Below are 19,558 nucleotides of genomic sequence, written 5' to 3' on the forward strand. Positions count from 1 at the left end.
TTAACGAATATATAATTTAATGACTAATTTTGTTATTACATATTACTAAATTAAGATCTGGTCAAAGTTCTTTCATAAAGTTCTTATATTTCAACCGCCGATTTCAATGTCCATTTCATACTAGTTCGCGAAACACAAACACAATAGCACTGTTACAGTTTAAAGATCACTAACTGGGACATGCACTAAGGATGTTTTCTTTGAAGAGGTACACAATAACTATCAATCGCGTCCAAACTCGTGGATAACTACGTAAACGATTACCGTTTTCACAAATAAGCGGGAGTTGTAACTCTAAAACTAATAAACGCAGCGTCCACTCTAGGTGGATTCTAATTTCTTACTTATAACACAAATACGCGAGAGTTGTAACTCTAAAACTAATAAAATCGTCAATATTCGCTGGATCCCAAATAGTTGATGCTAACTGCATTCAAATTTTAACTGCTAGGCCGACGAGGGGTTCGGAGGAAATTTCTTTGAAATTTCTATTAGTTAAGTAAAGCCACCTTTTGAATGCATTCTACCCGGGATTTCTTGGTAACAAGTTACTCAAGAGGTTTTATGAAGGTATGTAGAAATTATTTTGCTGCAGGCGGCGTAGCAACACTTGGCATTCTGGTGGCATTCTGGAGCAAACTTGTGTTGGAATAAAAGAGCGATCATTGAATTTTCTGTAATATACGATTGGCTAAAAATGTTTGTAAAATGATTATTTTGGCTGGAAAATGGCAATAAATAAAAAAGGGCGAAAAGAAGCCTTTTCTTATTCAATGTTTTTAAACCAATTAGGACCTTCTTAATTCTTCTTCTTGTAGTGTCTATCCGTTTCGGATGTTGGCGACCATCATGGCAATCTGTACCTTCTTAATACCTCGTTTACAGTTATTTTTCGTCTAAATATGTCTTTTTCTCTTTTATAGTCCTTTAAGTGTCCTCTTTTTTATGGTGTCATTTTTGAAAGGTTCATCCATTTGGTTGCTGGTCTTCGTTTTTCCGTGTGGCTCAATTCTAACACTTTTTTGGGGATTCTTCCTTACTCTGTCTTACATGCCCGTGCCCATACTAGTTGTTGTCTTTCGATATCATCTATGATTAGTTTTATTACATTCGTTATATACTCGATACTCGTTAGTTTTAATCCCATAATATGTAAATATTCATTGCAGCTTGAAATTGTCTCCTGTTCCAGGTGCAGATTATCCGTGTCTTTCTTTTCTACTCATAGATATTGTATACCTGTATAAAATTAAAAATATATTAAAACAATATATAAAAAATTTGCATTATTTTTCATAATTAATAGTATATTGTGTAGCAAGTACAGAAAGGTACTAATTTCTCACGAGTTTGAAAGGTTCCGCAATTCAAACGAGTGAGAAATTACCTTTCTGTACGTGTTACACACTATATTTTTTCTACAACCACATATTTTGCTAAAACTAAAAATCGCAATTTCCAGTCTAAGATTTATTATAAGTACCTAACAATAAATTATAAATTTTAAACTGTGTTTAATTAATACTAATCAATTTAAATTCCTTATGCCTAAACAAATTACACAGAAATCGGTTAAATAATTAATGCACTACCTTAATTTGTTTGAATTTAAACTATTTTAAATAATTATTACAAAATAATGTCACATTTGACGTTATATTTATGCAGTCACAAATTTACACCAAACCTACTTCATTGACGTATCTTGCTAAGGTTGCTAAATCCTTATTGGTTAATTGATAATTATACAATATTTAAATTTAAATATACAATATTATACAATAAGAATAAAATTGTAAAATAAAACAGTTGTAACATCCATAATTTAATTTCTATTCGATAATTAGGCAAGTATAATAATTGTCTTACAGGTTATATTTGTATACACTTTAACCACATAATATTATGTAAACAGAATATATAACGTTACTCAGAATGAGGTAGTCTACTGTGTAGAAAAGAACTTTTTGGCACAGAAACGTCACTTTTTTGCACACTAATGTCATATTATATCTTATACTGTGAGAAAATATCAACTTTCTTAACATAAAACCGTATAAAACTATGCATAAAAAAAGTGCATTTTGAATAGTGGTTGTAGAAAAATATATTTATAATATAGTGTGATCTGGATCACACATTGTTCTAACTACTGTTCTTAGTATTATCAAGTATACCAAACAATAAAGTTTAAACTGATTATCCTATTTAGCGTTGAATTGTGGCCATATAAAATTTATTATGGTTATTTATTATGATTAGGCCATTATATGGCTGTCGGCAAAACGCATATAATTGAGCATTTCTCCATATATTTTTATTCTTATATTTTCCCACTTTAACATTTTAAAGGCGTATTCGAGAACCGTTATAAATAATTTAGGTGAGAGAGTGTCGCCCTGTCTCACACCTCGCTTGATATGTATTTCTCTAGTGGCATCATGTAGTTTTACACTCATTGTGGCGTTTTGGTACAATGTTTGTACTATCTTTGTATTGTCCAGCAGAATATGCCACCCAACCCCTGCTAGGGATGTACAATTTGGTACGTGGAACCAAGCTTGTGGATTGGGTGACATAAAAGGTAGGATGGTTGGCACAATAAGCCCATGAGGCTGCAGTGCCATCGGAGACATATGTCAGACGACCTCCAAAAAAAAACTATCTTTGTAAACCGGTAGTCTATTCTACTATTGTTCAGAGCAGTTATAATCCTGTCTAATTCCACGGTGTCGAAAGTTTTGGGAAAGTCTACGAAGATAAGTACCAGTGATCTGTTATATTATTATATTGACTTTTCTATTAAGGTTTTTACAGTTTGTAGGCGATCGTTTGTTCCGAATGTTGAGCGGAAACCAGCTTGTTCTCGGGGTTGGTTGGTAGAAATTTAACTTTTTTTCTAGCCTTGTCGTAACTATTGGAGAAACATTTTATAGATGTGGTTCAATAAGTTGATTAAGTCTATAGCTTTCAAAGTTTTTACTCCTTGTATATTCCTTTTCCCAATATTGCTGTACGTTGTGTATAAGTCCTCCAATAAATTTTAATTTCCTGGTGTTTCGTCGTCATCTGTAATCCTTAGTTAATCTGCAGGTACACACATATCTTTCAAAATTACAAATAAATTTGTTTGAGCGATTTCATAAACTACTTATCTGTGTAATTGTGTTCAGTTTAATTCCTTTTTTTCTATGATTGTAATCAACGATAAAATGTTTGCAAAAACTGCTTATTAAACTGATGATAAATAATATATGTTGGGGTTCTACTCGTAATATATTTGCAGTTTTAAGGTAAGGTTAATAGTACATACTTAGAATGCCAAATAAGAATTTTTGATTGATAGTGAGAAACTATAGATATGACTGATATGAGGATACCCAAAATATATAGTTAGATGAGTTATATATAGCATATATAGTTAGAGTTATGAGGATATGAGTTAATGACATATGAGGATATTATGAGTTAAGAGGATTCCGGACAACTACGCTGAGAGAAAACAGTTTATAACATATTATTTTGTTTAAAACGTTTTATTCAAGTGTGGATTATATGAAGATAATTCAATACTACTATTCAAAACACTTGTTGTTAAAGAGTGAAGCTATTTTGTTGGGGGTTAATATAAAACGTGAATTAATAATATTAAAAGTGATTTTATTTTTACTCCAAATTTGGCAAATATTCTGGAAAAATCTTTCAAGATAAAACTAGAAATTTATTTTCCATATACTAATAGTCTCCCTTTTACACCGCTAACGCGGCTGTCAGATTGTAGCACGGTAGTCTGCTATTTTTTTGGCCTACGGTATACAAGCAAGGTAAGGCCAGTGTTACGCTTCAACCGCCAATTATTACCGCTGGTTTTACCCAAGGTACTTATTTTGTTCAGGCTGAGTCGACTTGGGGCTTTCTTCTTTACGTGCCATCTCCGCGACGAAGGTTGGCAATCATCAGTGCTATTCTCACTTTCGACACTACAGCCCGAAAGAGTTCAGTTGAGCTGTATCCAAACCATTCTCTGAGATTTCTCAGCCAGGACATTTTTCTCCTACCTATGCTGCGCCTTCCTTGAATCTTTCCCTGCATAATTAATTTTAGGCGTTCATATCTGTCACCACGTGTTATATGACCCAAGTATTGAAGTTTTCTTATTTTGATGGAATCCAGTATCTCCCTGCTGTTCTGTATTCTCCTTAGTACTTCCTCATTGGTTATTCTGTCTGTCCAGGAGATCCTCAGCATTCTTCGATACGTCCACATTTCAAATGCTTCCAATCTATTGAGGCATTATTTATTGAGAGTCCACGTCTCCACACCATACAAAAGAACAGAAAATACATAACATTTTAATACTCGCTTTCTAAGATTTAGGCTGAGGTCTCTACTACATAATATTTGTTTCATATTAGTGAATGCACTTCTAGCCGTTTCTATTCTAATTCGGATTTCTTTGGTATAATCGTTTGTTTCACTAATGTTTGTCCCTAAATAGTTATAATTCTGAACTCGTTCTATCGTCTTATTATTTACATGTAGATTGATGTTTCTAATATTTTTCTTTGATATAACTATCAATTTCGTTTTCTTTATGTTTAGTGACAGACCAAATTCTTCACTCGTTGCAACAACCTTATCTAAAATTCTTTGTAGATCTGTAATAGTTTCTGCTATTAGTATTGTGTCATCGGCGTATCTAATTTCACATATGGGTAGGCCATTTATTTTTATGCCTGCTAATTCATCTTCTAATGCTTTTTTGAATATTTCTTCTGAGTATGCATTAAACAGTGATGGCGACAAGACACAGCCCTGTCTAACGCCTCTTTTGATTTTTATTTTATTGTGTTTAAATTATTTATTCTTATGACAGCTTTTTGTTCATAATACAGATTATTTATTATTCTTATATCCCGTGTGTCGATGTTCTTTGTTCTCAGTAGTTTTATTAACGGATTATGTTTCACCGTATCGAATGCCTTGTTATAATCTAGGAAGCAGACATAGATGTCCTGGTTTACATCTAAACATCTCTGTATTAGCACATTTACTGCAAATAATGCTTCTCTGGTTCCTTGAGCATTTCTAAATCCGAACTGAGTTTGTCCAATGTTTTGTTCTAACTTTTTGTATATTCTACGATGAATAATCTTTAGAAATACTTTGAGTATGTGGCACATTAGAGTGATGGTACGGTGTTCGCAATATTGTCTGGTGGTGTTTCTCTTTTTCGGTATACTTACGAATGTTGATAGAAGCCATTCTTTAGGTAATATACCTGTTCTGTATATGATATTAAATAATTCGGCAATTACATGTATATTACAGTCGGCTATAAGTTGCAATATTTCTGTCGGTATTTCGTCCGGTCCTACAGCTTTCCCAGTTTTCAGTTTTTTAATGGTGTGTTTTACTTGACTTTCTGTTATTTATGGTCCAGTCTCTTCAACGAAATATTCGTTATCTATTGTGTCTCGGTTGTCGTTAAACAGCTGTTCTATATAGTTTGTCCATACCATCAATTTGATTTCTGTATCCATTACTATGTCTCCCTTTTCATCAACTAGTATATTTTGTTTGTATTCTGGTTTTCTAGTTAATTCTTTTATTTTCCTGTGTACATTAAAGCTGTCATGTTTATGTTGTAGCGTTTCTATTTCATCACATTTTTCTTTTAACCGATTTTCTTTTGCTATGCGAATTTGTCGCCGTATTTCGTTTTGTGTTTGCTGGTATAACGATTTATTTTTGTCCTTATATGCTCTTCTTCTGATCATTAAGTTTAGTATTTCGTCTGTCATCCAATTTTTTTTCTTTTCTTTGGGTTTGCGTAGATACTTTTTTGAAGGTTCTATTTTTGAAGGTCAGCCTTTATTTTTTCCCAGTTTTTGTTGATATTTTCTCTGCTTTCTGGATTTCTTAGTGCACTTATATCAGTTCTTTCTTCGTTTGCTGTTTTCTCTATTCTTTTCATTTTAATTTTCATGTGAGCTACTATAAGAGTTTATGATTAGATGATATATCTGCTCCAGGTTGTGTTTTGACTGCTGTAATACTATTCCGATATCTTTGATCATTATATAATCTATTTGATTTTTCATTATCTGATGTTCATTATCTCTTGGCGATTTCCACGTGTACAAACTCCTGACCTGGGGTTAGTAGATATTTAAAAATATCTAGATGTTATTCGCTGGGATTCGATCCCCGACCGTCTGCATGAAAGTCAGACATTCAACCGCCTGAGTTATCCGGCCCACGCCAATCAAAATGAAAATACATTTTTATAATATTCATACCAGCTCTTTTGTAGCTGGAATATTGTGTATGCCACTCATTTTTACCGCGTTCAGCGGTTTCTTTATTCTTATGTATTATTATTCAGCATTCAAAAATAAAACTGGATAATTAGTAGCAAGCCTAAAAGGAGTATTGATAATTTGCTTATGCTTATTAACTGTATTAATGCCTTTGTTAACGAGTTGGTTAGTTAGTTGTTTTTGTATTTTTAATATAAAAAATAAATAATTATATTTAATGATATTATCGGTGGTACGGCTCATTTAATGAGTTTAGGTTAAATCTTTATCAATTACAGCTCATTTATATTAAGCAATGGTTAAGTTAGTTTCTAAAGTTAACAATAATTGTTAAATTATTAACAAATACATTATTCTCATAGCTCTAGTTGTATGAAAAAATCACATGGAATCTTTATGAAAAAATCTTTTCTTAACCTTAAAGTTCACAATCTTCTCGATGTACTTATTCATGGCAAATGTTGGCGATCATCATGAGGTTCGATCGGTTCGATTCATCAGATTCTGAGGTTCTTTAACCAGGATGTAAGAAAAATGAAAGATATATGAAAGAAGTGATAAAAAAGGATAACATTAAAAAGAAATTTATTAGGGGAAGTATAGGTATGGTACAATTTGATGTCAAAAGAATAAGTTTCAAGTTTCTGGAAGAAGCAGAAGAAGACGACTTAAGACAACTTCGTGGGGGACGTTTTAGCTTGATGATAGATCCCGCATTAGAAAGAGTACCTACAGTAATCTAGTATCTACCTCGATACGGGTTTCTGAATTACATTTTCGTTCTCAAATTTTTCATTAGATACTATTATCAACCTCTGCAAACTAAAAATGTATCATTAAATACGAAGAATGTATTAGGCAATATTTACCTACGCTACGTTAGGAATAAAACACTACAAAAATATTTTACAGATAAACTATAAAAAATTATAATATCTTATTTGGACTGTGTCGCTTATTTTTGTGGATGAAATTTGATGATAAATATTTTTACTATTGTTATCTTAAATCAATATAACACATTATTAAAAACTTATTCTCTTACTACGTCGCTATCGATAACGGTTAAAGATATAATTGAAGAAGCCGCTTTTTTATCGATTCGATTAAGCCAAACCAAAGAAAAAACTTAGCTACCGGAAAAATCAGATTTTTGAATTAAAAGATACAATGGAAGAATTACACATAACATAGATGACATTACATCTAGTTGAACAATTTTATAAGACTTACCTATACACAAACCAGCACCAAATGATTGAAAACCACGCGAACTATGTACCAATAGAAACAGAAAAAACTAAGGCTCAGAAGAAATTCAGATCATAGCAATATGCGAAATCCATCACACTCTTAGAAATATGAAAAGGTCGGGTGACAACAGAAGCAATAGAGAATGGAGTCAAAGAATGAATAAAAAAATATGGAAACAATTTAAACCTATATCTATATAAAAATATATCCATGAAAAATGAAATAATACCATGATTGTCATGCTCCGCAAAAGGCGAGACCCAAATCTGAAAAAAATCGGAAATATACTTTTTGGCAAAATACACAAAATAAAAAAAATTAGACCTGCAGCCATCTCAAAAAAATACGCTGTTTTCGATAAAAAAAAATATTTTTAGGTTCTGTACACTCAATCTTATGGTCTATAAAAATAGATAAGTGTTGTAAATGCCACAACTATGCGTGTAAATTTTTTGAAATGTTTAAATTGATTTCAACCCAAGGAAAAAAATAATAAAAACAGAAATATTACGTCTAGTCCTGTCGCCACTGGGGGTACAACGGTCTCCTTAATTCAGATGGACTTACCCAAGCTATTTTTGAAGTTATACTTCCTTAGGCGCGATTGAGATTGAGGGTGAATTTATATTGATCTGCGCGCATGCGCACACCGACAGTTTGGTATTAGTCTTTATACGGGCTCTGATTGGGTGTTGAAATGATCTGTCAATAATTGTTCAATATGGAGGTTATCGGTAAACAAAAATGTTGTATAATATATTAGTTTTTATTGTTGTGAGGACAGAAATAAAATCAAATTTATAATTATAGTGACTTTTTAAATAGTTTTGAAAAGCCACAGGTACGTAATTCTAAATGTTTCAGTTGTATTCCAAAAAGAAATTATCTTCATACCTATTTGGAAAATGTAAAAAAAATAATGTACTTACCTAGTACTTGCTATGCTATACCCCTAGTAGGCAATACTTTAATTTACACAATCTGATTACGAACAAACTTTCTACAAATTTTCATCTAATGTATCGTTTTCTTACTCTATATATTGTTGTATTTTAATTCGACAAAAATCAAACTAATAAAAATTCATATAAACAAAATGTCAAAAAGTTGTTCAGTTTGTGTATATTCCCACATGACGTATACGCGAAGGTGGTGCAGTTTGAAATCGCTTCGACTCTCGTACGGCGGGATACACGGGAAGTAGGTTCAAGCCCAATGCAAGTTATATCATTTTTTTTATTTTTTTTATAGATTTTATGATTGTAAGTATGTTATTATATAATTATTTTCAGAAAATACGTATTTAATTAAAATTTTTGCCAACAATTATTGTTCAGAAATCATTTGTGGCATTTTTCAATGTTTGTTTATTTTTTTAATTTTTAGTATTGTTTTAATAAAAATTTTTGGAAAGTAGTAGAGAAACTGTTTAAAGTATATTGATTTCGTTGAAATCATATAATAGAAGTATAACTTCTTACGTGCGTACAAAGTACACACATTCTTTTTATGTATTTTGACCCGTAGAACACGAATTTTTTGGGTAACAGTTGATCCGGATGTCGATAAGATTGTTATAAACAAAGAACTCGAGGAATCACATAACAGCGATTTTTCGCAAAATAAAACATTTTTTTGTATTTTTTGGGTCATGCTAAGCAAAAAATGTTTCTACAAGTTTTTTCGTAGGATGCATATTTTTCGACATAAACGCGGTTGAACTTTCAAAAAATCGAAAAATTGTAATTTTTGAACCCGAATAGCTTTTGATTAAAAAATAAAATAGCAATTCTGCTTACCGCATTTGAAAGTTCAAGTCAAATTCTATCGGTTTTGATTGTTTTCATTGCTAAAAATTAATTTTTTTATTATCAAACAAAGCTATAAACACATAGTGCTTGAATGATGTTTTCAATGCATTTCTCATTTGAAATCGAACGAGTAGGCGCGCATACAGAGAATTTCTACGTAAATTACGTACATTAAAACGCATGCATTGAGCACGGGAAACACTATGTGTTTATAGCTTTGTTTAACAATAAAAAGATTAATTCTTAGCAATGAAAATAATCAAAACCGATAGAATTTGACTTAAACTTTCAAATGCAGTAAGCAGAATGGCTATTTTATTTTTTAATCAAAAGTTATTCGGGTTCAAAAATTGCACTTTTTCGATTTTTTGAAAGTTCAACCGCGTTTATCTCGAAAACTATACATCCGACGAAATAACTTGTAAGAACATTTTTTTGCTGAAAATCACCCAAAAAATGCAAAAAAAAATGTTTTGTTTTGCGAGAAATTGCTGGTATGTAATTCCTCAAGTTCTTTGTTTATAACAATCTTATCGACATCCGGATCAACTGGTACCCAAAAAATTCGTGTTCTATGGGTCAAAATACATAAAAAAACTTGGGTAAGCCCATCTGAATTAAGGAGGCCGTTATACCCCCCCTGTCGACAGGACTAGTCTTTGGTGATAGAATTAGTAATGTCTTCTCCTTTCTATTGATCTTCTTATATTTATCTTTGCAGTAATTATTATAATTTGTAGCAGTTGATATTTGTCTCATCAAGTAATCTAGAGTAAATGAATTTAAAATTTACTAACCGATAATTTATTTTTTGCAGAATAAAATGGCAGATAGTGGCCAAGCAAAAACCTTTCCCCAGTACATTGCGGCATTGTCCGGTAAGTAAAATATGGATGTATTTAGTTAAATAAAAAAATTTAAGAAAACAAGGAAAGACATCTTTAGATTAAACTCAATTCGGGACCACCACCATCGACTGACCAAGGTTTCTGCTTTTCAGCGTCTTCAGAGCCGCCTGTGGTGTATTCCGAAGCGAATTGAATCCAAGCTGTCGAAGTAGGCATATAAATAAAATATGAAATGCGTACGCTGCGTTAGCGACATCTATCTGGACACAGAGAAAATTCTCTATAAGTCGGAGTGCAGAATCCTTGGTAACTATCTGTTGCCAGAGCATTTTACGAATTTATTCAGACACAGGCCGATGAATAGCGGACATGGGAGAGTCTACAATATACACTCATCGCCCGTCCGCTTATCTAGATAAAGGTTTCTGTTTTTCAGCGTGTTTAGAGCCGCCTGCGTGATGTATCCCGAAGCGCCAAAGTTGTAATGTAATGTAATGTTTATTTATGAACTTGCCATTTTTACAAATCAACTTAAATTTAACTAAACTATTAAAGCACAATGTGATTACATAAAAAGGTATTTTCGATCTCATTCTTAATAGTAATAGGTCTGGATCCCGCGTATGAAAAAAAAGTTGATTAATAGCAAGCTGAAAATTTGTTAATAGCTTAAGGGTGTCTTGTCGGACAAACTTTGATATATAGGAACACTGGAACAGGGGCAGTTTTAATTGTGGAACAGGTTAAAAATTTGGAACGGTCATACCACGAAAACGGCACATGTATTTTGTCCGACAGAAGAGACTTAAACTCTCCGAACAGAGATTAAACTCTCATGCAAAAATCAGATTGCTATTTATCACCAAATGGGCGTTTTAATGAGTGGAACATGTAGAATATGTCAAATGACAGGAATTATGACAGGTGATAAATAGCAGTCTGATTTTTGCATGAGAGTTTAATCTCTGTTCCGGGAGTTTAAGTCTATTCTGTCGGACAAAATAAATGTGCCGTTTTCGTGGTCTGACCGTTCCAAATTTTTAACCTGTTCCACAATTTAAACTGCCCCTGTTCCAGTGTTCCCATATATCAAAGTTTATCCGACTAGACACCCTTAAGCTATTAACAAATTTTCAGCTTGCTATTAATAAACTTTTTTTTCATACGCGGGATCCAGACCTATAAGTACTTAGTTATAAATGAAAAAAAATCATTACTATTTAATTTGTTTGCATTTCTACACATTCTCTGTAAGGGTTTATTTACAGTATAAGTTCGATTATGAAATTCTAAAAAAAATAAGTCTTGGGATCTGGTGTCTCTGCAGGGAGTACGAGTACGGAACTACACATTTTCTAAAAGAGCACTAGCATCAATGCCTCCTCGAATTAATTTATATATAAATGCTACATCTAGCAATATTCGCCTTTCTTCAAGAGCAGGCAATTTAAGTAAAGATTGTTAAACAATGTATTCAATTTCATTTACGGATATTTACAATTTAAATGCAATAAATCTTAAGAACTTTCTCTGTACTCTTTCTAATAGATCTTTTAACAGTTATATTGCGGAGACCAAATATTACTACCATATTCCAAAACCGATCTAATGAGTAGATGTTTTTGAGACAATAAATATTATCAAATTCAGAGAGACTACGTTTCATGAAACCTAAAAGTTTCATAGATCTATTAGAAACGTAAGAAAAGTGGTTCCTGAAGCTTACTGTAGGGTCAAAAATTACCCCAAGCTCCTTAAATGTTGCGATTACCTTTAAAATACTCGGTCCAATATGGTATTCAATTGAAATCGGATGTTTGTTTCTAAAAAATCGCATTACCTTACATTTAGTTCTGTTCAAATTCAAATCATTTAAGTTACACCAATCCAATAATATACTTACCTCATTCTGTAATAAACTACTGTCATTGGAATTTTTTATGACTATAAATTTTTAGGTCATCAGCATAGAGAAGAATCTTACTATGATAAAAACAATTTGTTATATCATTTACAAAACAATTAAAAAGCAGAGGAGATAAATGTCTACCCTGTGGTACACCAGAGGTTACATTGATAGTAGATGACAAAAATTGGTTAATTTTTACATCTTGAGTTCTATCTATGAGATAGCTCTCCATCCAGCCTAATAATCTTCCATGTAAAGCAGTATTATAAAGTTTAGAGACTAGGACAGTATGATTAACTCTATCGAATGCCTTCGAAAAGTCAGTATAAATGACATCAACCTGGTCATACCCTTCAGGAGCATCCAACAAAAATTCTTGTAAAACTAAAACATTGGTAGTAGTAGAACGTCCTGGAATAAAACCATGTTGGTCGGGCAGTAGAGTAGGATTCAATAATGGACCAAGTTTTGCAGCTACAATCCCTTCAAAAGATTTAGCAAAAACTGAAATTTTAGATATAGCTAGGTAGTTCAATATTTTCTCTATTACCACCTTTATGGACTGGGGTAATATAACTTCTCTTCCATATCTCTGGAGAGACACCTGAGCACAATGACAAACTAAATATTTTTTGTAAAATATAACTCAGAATAAATCTACAATTAAATATGAACAGAGGGGATATATTATCAGGTCCAGAACTTGCTTTTAGATCAATCTTAGATATAAATAATTCAAATATGTACATCTAATACAGTAATATTACAAATTTCAACACAAAGACTATTATCAGAGTTTACAGCTAGATAATCATAGGTTGAATTAAAAAGCTTACAAAACAAATTTGCTACATTTTGGGTATTATCAGAAGTTATATTCTCATATTTCATTGTGTTTGGCAAATCAAAACAGTTTCTTTTATTATTTACATAATTCCAAAAATCTTTTTTGAAGTTAAACTTCTTTAGGCACGAGGGTGAATTTTTATTTTTCTGGGCGCAAGCGCACACCGACAGTATGGTATTAGTCGCTACGTCTTTTAAGTTATGTAGCGCCAATAAATATATATTACCGCAGTAAATATATTTATTATAATTTTTGTGTCTGTGGATTTGTGTTCCTCGTAATAAGTATTATTGAAAATGTTTATTTTCAATTAATCTATCTGTCACCGTGATTGTAATTATGTATGTCCGAGAAATGATCGTCAGAACGGTGGTAGCTCATCGGTAGAGCATTCGCCTACGGATCGAGAGGTCCCCCGTTCAAATCCGGACAAAGTCATATTCTTTTTTCTTGGTATTCTTTTAGTTCTTTCTAAAATTAGTTTAATATTTAAATACAATACAAAAAACTGTTAGATATGTTGAAATCATAATATGAAGTTAGATTATATTATAACAGAAGTATAACTTCTTACGTGCGTACAAAGTACACACACATTCTTTTTTATCATACATAGCAGTTTGTAAATTATTTAGGTGAATCTGATGACATGTTTTGTAACAATCCCTAAATTCTTGACGCAAATTAGAAAAAAGATCATAATCCTTCTTAGATCCTGTCATTTTGTATTTTGCATGAGCAATCTTCTTTTGAAATAATATGTATATGTTTTAAATGAGGAGTGTACCATTTCGGAAATTTAGAGTTTTTGCATCTAGTTTTTTTCTAACAGTTCAGAAAATTTATCAACGCTATTATTTACATCTGTCTCATCAATAATCCTATCCCAGTCGACTGAACCTAAATATTCGTTAATAAGGATATACTTAGCATGTTTAAAGTCAAAATAGAAATAGTCTAAGAGAGTCTAAAATAATATTTCCAATAATGTTAAAGGACAATGCTGGATGATAGCTATCACATTTTAATAAAGATTGATCAGCAATTTTTAAGTTTATGTTATTATTTATACAAGAAAAAAAGTAGAAATAAGTACTAAAAAAAGCAGAAACCCGATGGTGGTGGACCCGAATCGACTTTAATCTGAAGCTGTCTTTCCTTATTTCATTTTACTCATATTTGAGTACTAACGATGCAAAATTCTGTTGGGAATTTTTATCTAGATAAGCGGACAAGTGATGAATGTTTATTATAGGTTCTCCCATGTCCGCCATTTATCGGCCTGAGTCTGTATAAATTTGTAAAAAGCTCAGGCAACGCATAGTTAACAAGGATTCTGCACTCAGACTTATTGAGAATTTTCTCTGTGACTCGTGTGTCCAAAAACATTTAATTTTGATAAACGTACCTATATACAGTCGAAAAAATGAAAAAATACCCATGAACGATCACATGAATCTCTTATTTTGTATTTGCTGTCTTTTTCTATAACAAACGTTTAACATTTTTAGAAAAAGGCAGCAAATACAAAATAAGTGATTGATGTGATCGTTCATGGGTATTCTTTCATTTTTCCGACTGTATAAAAAGTTCTCTTAAAAAAGTTGTAATTTTGTGCGAAAAGTTTATTATATAAACATGTTTATTAGTAATATATACTTTAATCTCTTAAGATACTATAAGTCGCCACAATAATAGACAATATTACTGACTAGGGACTGTATAACATCGTTTATATTATTTATTGTGTTCTTATGATAAACACTAATCTCTTTAAAAAATCCACAAGGAAAAGAAAAACATTTGCCCCGTAGTTGTAATCCTTTGTAAAAGGTATAAAATTTTATTAAAATCCCTTTAAGGGCTACATCACAGAACGTTTTCGATTTTATTAAAAAATCATCATCAGTGTTTTATTAGACCTAAAAGAACTAATCTTTTTGTACATAACCATAGTCCTTGTGTATTATTCTGGGTTCTTCGAAATCCTATATTGCCAGAAGAAATATTCTGTCGCTTCTATTCTTATTTGCCAACAAATACTACTACTAATCACCATAATCATCTATTCTATTCGTTGTCAAAATATAAGCCTCTCTTAAGAGTGTTCACTCGTTTCTATTCTTTGTTTATTTTTTGTATATATTTATGATTAGCAATTTTTTTATGTCATCATCTGGTTTGAGATAAGAGAAGACAGAATACCGATCGACCTCCTAAGATACGAAGGACCAGATCTGCCAATTGAAGATGGCACAGTGCAAAGTGTCTGTCGGATCCACAAAGTGCAATTCTTGACTCATCATTAAAAAGAATATTAGTCCAGTCGTTAATATCCCAATCGATATGTTCTGGTGCAAAATTTAAACGTACTATATGGTGTGTACTCGTTAACAGTGGAGCAGTAGCAGGCATTCTGCTTCTGATTCCAAATTCCTATAATATGTTTCTAACCGAATTGGCACTTTACGAACCGAACATTACGGGCCCCGGACTGTGGAAAAATAATTTCGCAGTTGGCTCGGCGTAACATGGCGTGTACTCAAAGTCTGCAGATGTATATTGTAACGTTCATCTGCGAGTTCCGTGCACCGGTGCACCTGGGAAGTGCTGGAACTGGTCTTCTTGTGTATCTTCCACTTTTTCTATACCTTCTTAAAGCTCTTGAAACCCTGGATTGGTGGATTCCCAAGCAAAATATTCCCATAACATCAGCATAACAATTTGGGTTGCTCGTTATGAATATTACTAATTTTTTGTAATGACGCACCTCCTAATTGAAAACTCAAGCATACTTAGTGCACAGATCAAAGTCTTGACCACAAATGTCCAAAATAAATATGTATTTATTCTCTTTTAACAACTTTTTCTAACATTTTTATTTTCTTCATTTCAGTATGTCTGGGAGCTGTAGCAGCTGGTGCTGTATTGGGCTGGACATCAAACATTTCGAAAGACCTACAGAAGGGAGGATTAAATGACCTTGTCATAAGCGATGACCAATTAGGATGGATTGGTTCCTTTGTGACTCTAGGAGCTTTGCTGATGTGTTTTCCAATCGGCTACATTTGCGATTTAATCGGAAGAAAATGGGGATGTCTTCTAACACTCATACCATTTACAGTTGGCTGGCTTTTAGTGATATTTTCTTCCAGTGTCAGTGTAATTTACGTCGGAAGATTTTTGACAGGTTTAGCAGGAGGATCTTTCTGTGTAGCTGCTCCCATATACACTGCGGAAATTGCACAAGCCAGTATAAGAGGAGCCCTAGGAAGCTATTTCCAGTTACTCTTGACAGTTGGAATTCTCATAGTTTATGTTGGTGGAGCTTGGATGCATCCAAAGGACCTTGCTATACTCTCTGCCGTGATACCAATCGTTTTTGCAGTAGTCTTCTTCTTTCAACCTGAAACACCTATCTATTTAATGAAGAAAAATCGACCAGAGGAAGCCAAAAAGGCGTTGCAACGATTACGTGGAAACGCATACGATTGCGATGCGGAACTAAAAGAAATACAACTGAGCTTTGAACAGGGCTCATCAGAAAAATCTTTCATGACAGTTCTAAAAACTAAAGCTGCCATTAAGGCTTGCTTGATTACGTTTAGCCTTATGTTTTTCCAGCAAATGAGCGGTATCAACGCTGTTATTTTTTACACTGGAAAGATATTTGAAGCTTCTGGTTCAAGTTTGGATCCTGCCGTAGGAACCATAATTGTAGGAATTCTTCAAACGTCAGCAACATTTGGATCATCTTTGATTGTCGATAAGTTTGGACGAAAGATTTTATTATTGATTTCTATTGCGTTTATGGGACTTTCTGAGTTTGTTCTGGGGCTGTTCTTTACATTTAAAGAGAGAAGTGTCTTAGATGACGATCAGCTTAAAGCCATTGGATTCTTACCGATTATCTGTTTAGGTATTTACATTGTAATGTTTTCAGTTGGTTTTGGACCGATTCCATGGATGATCTCTGCCGAATTAATGCCTGAAGAGGTTAAGTCTACGATGGTTTCAGCTGCAGCTACCTTCAATTGGTTTTTGGCGTTCATAGTGACCAAATTTTATGTAAATCTAAAGACAAGTATAGGAGGGGATGTGACGTTTTATATTTTCTCTGGTATATGTATTGGTGGAGCAGCTTTCGTGTTGTTCTGCGTACCAGAGACCAAAGGCAAGTCTGTTGCTGAAGTCCAGGCTCTTCTTAGCGGTGATAAGACGGCCCCAGTTTCAAACGAAAAAGAGGGTATTGATAATCCTACATTCGATAAAAACTAGGTTAGGTTTTAATATTTGTACCTGAATTTTGTACTAGAAAAATTTTAATTACTGACTTTCTTCAACATTTTTGTTATCTCGTATATTATTTTTCCCAAACAAACTGTAGAATAATATAACAAATAGTATTTGTCTATTTTTTAACAAAAATCTTAGGCTGTAAGTGTACAGTTGATGGTATTTTCTTAAAGAGGACTACATAATTTGGACTGTAAATATTTTATGATTTTACGACCTCTTAAAGACAGTATTATCATTTATACAATGTGAGCGTTTTGGTTGGAAATTTTAAAATATCTACATTAGGTTAGGTTATGTTAGACATTTATTTTCAATAATCATTATAATAATGACGTAATAATGATATGATGATGCCATCCAATATTTTTATTAATAGCCCATTTCATCATCTGACGAGCGCATGCGCAGCCGCCATGCTTTTCCCGCATTAAGGGTATGTTGAACATAACCATGTTGGGTGCTGTATTCTTTGGTCATATACACATGTTCAACAAATTTCTCTTAATTTTTTGATAACAATTTCCGGACTGCAAATCAAAACTTCAAGTACCTTTTAGGGCAAATATGTAATTGTCATTATAACCAAACTGTAGCTAATCCCATATAAACATAACATTTAAATTATAAATGTTCTAAATTTATTTTTAATATTTATAATAATTAATATACCTAGTTTTTTTTTTTGGAGTTGTATGACTACGGGTCCTTCAAAGCTCATTCGCCGATTCACCAATTTTGCTCATATATAGTTAGTTGATTTTTTTGTTAATTAGTCATAATTAATTCCTAAATATCTTATTTTTAAACTATAACTTTCTGCATATCAGTAACTAGTAAGTTTGGAGAATAAGAAAAAACAATTGAATGACGTTATCACTGCAAACATTATTGAAAATAAAAGTAAATTTATATTTTAAAATTTGACGCGTTTCAGCGTCACGTTTGAAGCTTATGTCAACTGAATACTTTAAAGTTTCCAACCTAAATACCCACACTGTATATAGTTCCACATATATTTTATTGTATTTTAAATATGTTTATGTATGCCATGTTTGATATTATTCATTGCTTAATTTATTATTTTATTTATAAAGATTAAAGATAAAAAAGTGATTTTTGTGTTTATTATATCCCTTTGATATAACCATAACTACCAGTATGCTGCAATTACAGAACCATTGACCTTACTCCTCATGCAAGCAAAATTCTACAACATCAGTGGTGTCATGGTGCGGGAACGCGTGGGAACGCCGTTCCGGCACTGGTTAAGAAAAGAAAGAAAATAAATAGAGAATTTAGGTTTTGTAAACAAAAATTAGCAGTGCGTTCCGGCACTGCTAATTTTGCCATGACACTACTGTACAACATATAATCAATCAACAGCTAAAGAACTTTCTACTTCCAGAGATGGCCGAAGAAGAATGCGGATTCGTACCAGGAAAATGAACGCGAAAGCAGATATTGAACACCAGATAGACATAATAAAAAAGGCAAGGAAACACAATAGACCAATGCTATACTATCTTTCGTAGATTATACACAGCAGCGGCGTATCCAGGGATGGGGCCCAGAGGGGCCGGGCCCCCCCCAAGCGCTTCATCGAAATTACCAATTCTATTTTTCACCACGATATAAAATACAGAAACGAAAAAAAAACATTCTCTTTCTCAGATATAGTTAATCTTCTTAGAAGCCAACTGCCCACCGCAACAAGATCATAAAATTACAGTTATTTTAAAATCTTGGGTTTGTCTCAGGTAACTCTCTAACGCATCTCATCTAGCCGACGGTCAGCGACCTTGAGCCGAACAGGAGCGCCCTATCTAGATTTATTTTCTAGCCACAGCCACAGCCACAGATTCATTCGCTTAATAACCGTTGCTCCGACGGGACGTCCTGTTTTCAGTATTTCAGTGGTGCGGACTGCGGATTTAGTTTTCTAGCGATATTGTAGTATTTCCACATGTGCTTCTCGTTAGTTGAAAAGATAAGAAATTTCATTCAGTATTCTTGACGCGACACGAGTCCACAAAGACATTGTAGTAACGTTTTATTTCTAAAAGTTATAAACTATTTACAATTTGCTCAGTTTTTATTTTTTTTTAAATGGACAAATTTATTATAAAGAAACCTCGTCTGGATATTGAGAGTGAGGGGGAATCTAGATCGATAAACGTAAGTAGATACTCAAATAATAATAATTATTTTGGATTCAAATTTTTATACTTTTGTGGCCTGTTGATAGTTTTCCAATTTTTTTATACTTG

At 32.8% G+C, this 19,558-nt stretch overlaps 1 protein-coding gene and 1 long non-coding RNA gene across 10 annotated transcripts in view; one reads left to right on the forward strand and one right to left on the reverse strand.

Moving 5' to 3' along the window:
• The window catches only part of LOC114337531 (facilitated trehalose transporter Tret1), a 74,960-nt gene extending 56,556 nt beyond the window's left edge, over positions 1-18,404 (forward strand). For 8 of the 9 annotated variants that reach the window (XM_050643291.1, XM_050643289.1, XM_050643290.1 and 5 more), the window contains 2 exons: positions 10,206-10,266; positions 15,889-18,404. In XM_050643291.1, the coding sequence (XP_050499248.1) occupies positions 10,206-10,266; positions 15,889-17,270 (1,443 nt within the window). In that variant the 3' untranslated portion in view covers positions 17,271-18,404. Of the gene's footprint in view, positions 1-3,156; positions 3,294-10,205; positions 10,267-15,888 lie in introns of those variants that run through there. The other variant, XM_028287996.2, reaches the window with a different exon arrangement.
• The window catches only part of LOC126879932 (uncharacterized), a 23,870-nt gene continuing 4,312 nt past the window's right edge, over positions 1-19,558 (reverse strand). The window contains exon 2 of the long non-coding RNA XR_007696334.1: positions 1-1,239. This is a non-coding gene — a long non-coding RNA (uncharacterized LOC126879932). The remainder of the gene's footprint in view (positions 1,240-19,558) is intronic.

Source organism: Diabrotica virgifera, chromosome 2, assembly GCF_917563875.1.
Source record: "Diabrotica virgifera virgifera chromosome 2, PGI_DIABVI_V3a".
Taxonomy (NCBI): domain Eukaryota; kingdom Metazoa; phylum Arthropoda; class Insecta; order Coleoptera; family Chrysomelidae; genus Diabrotica; species Diabrotica virgifera.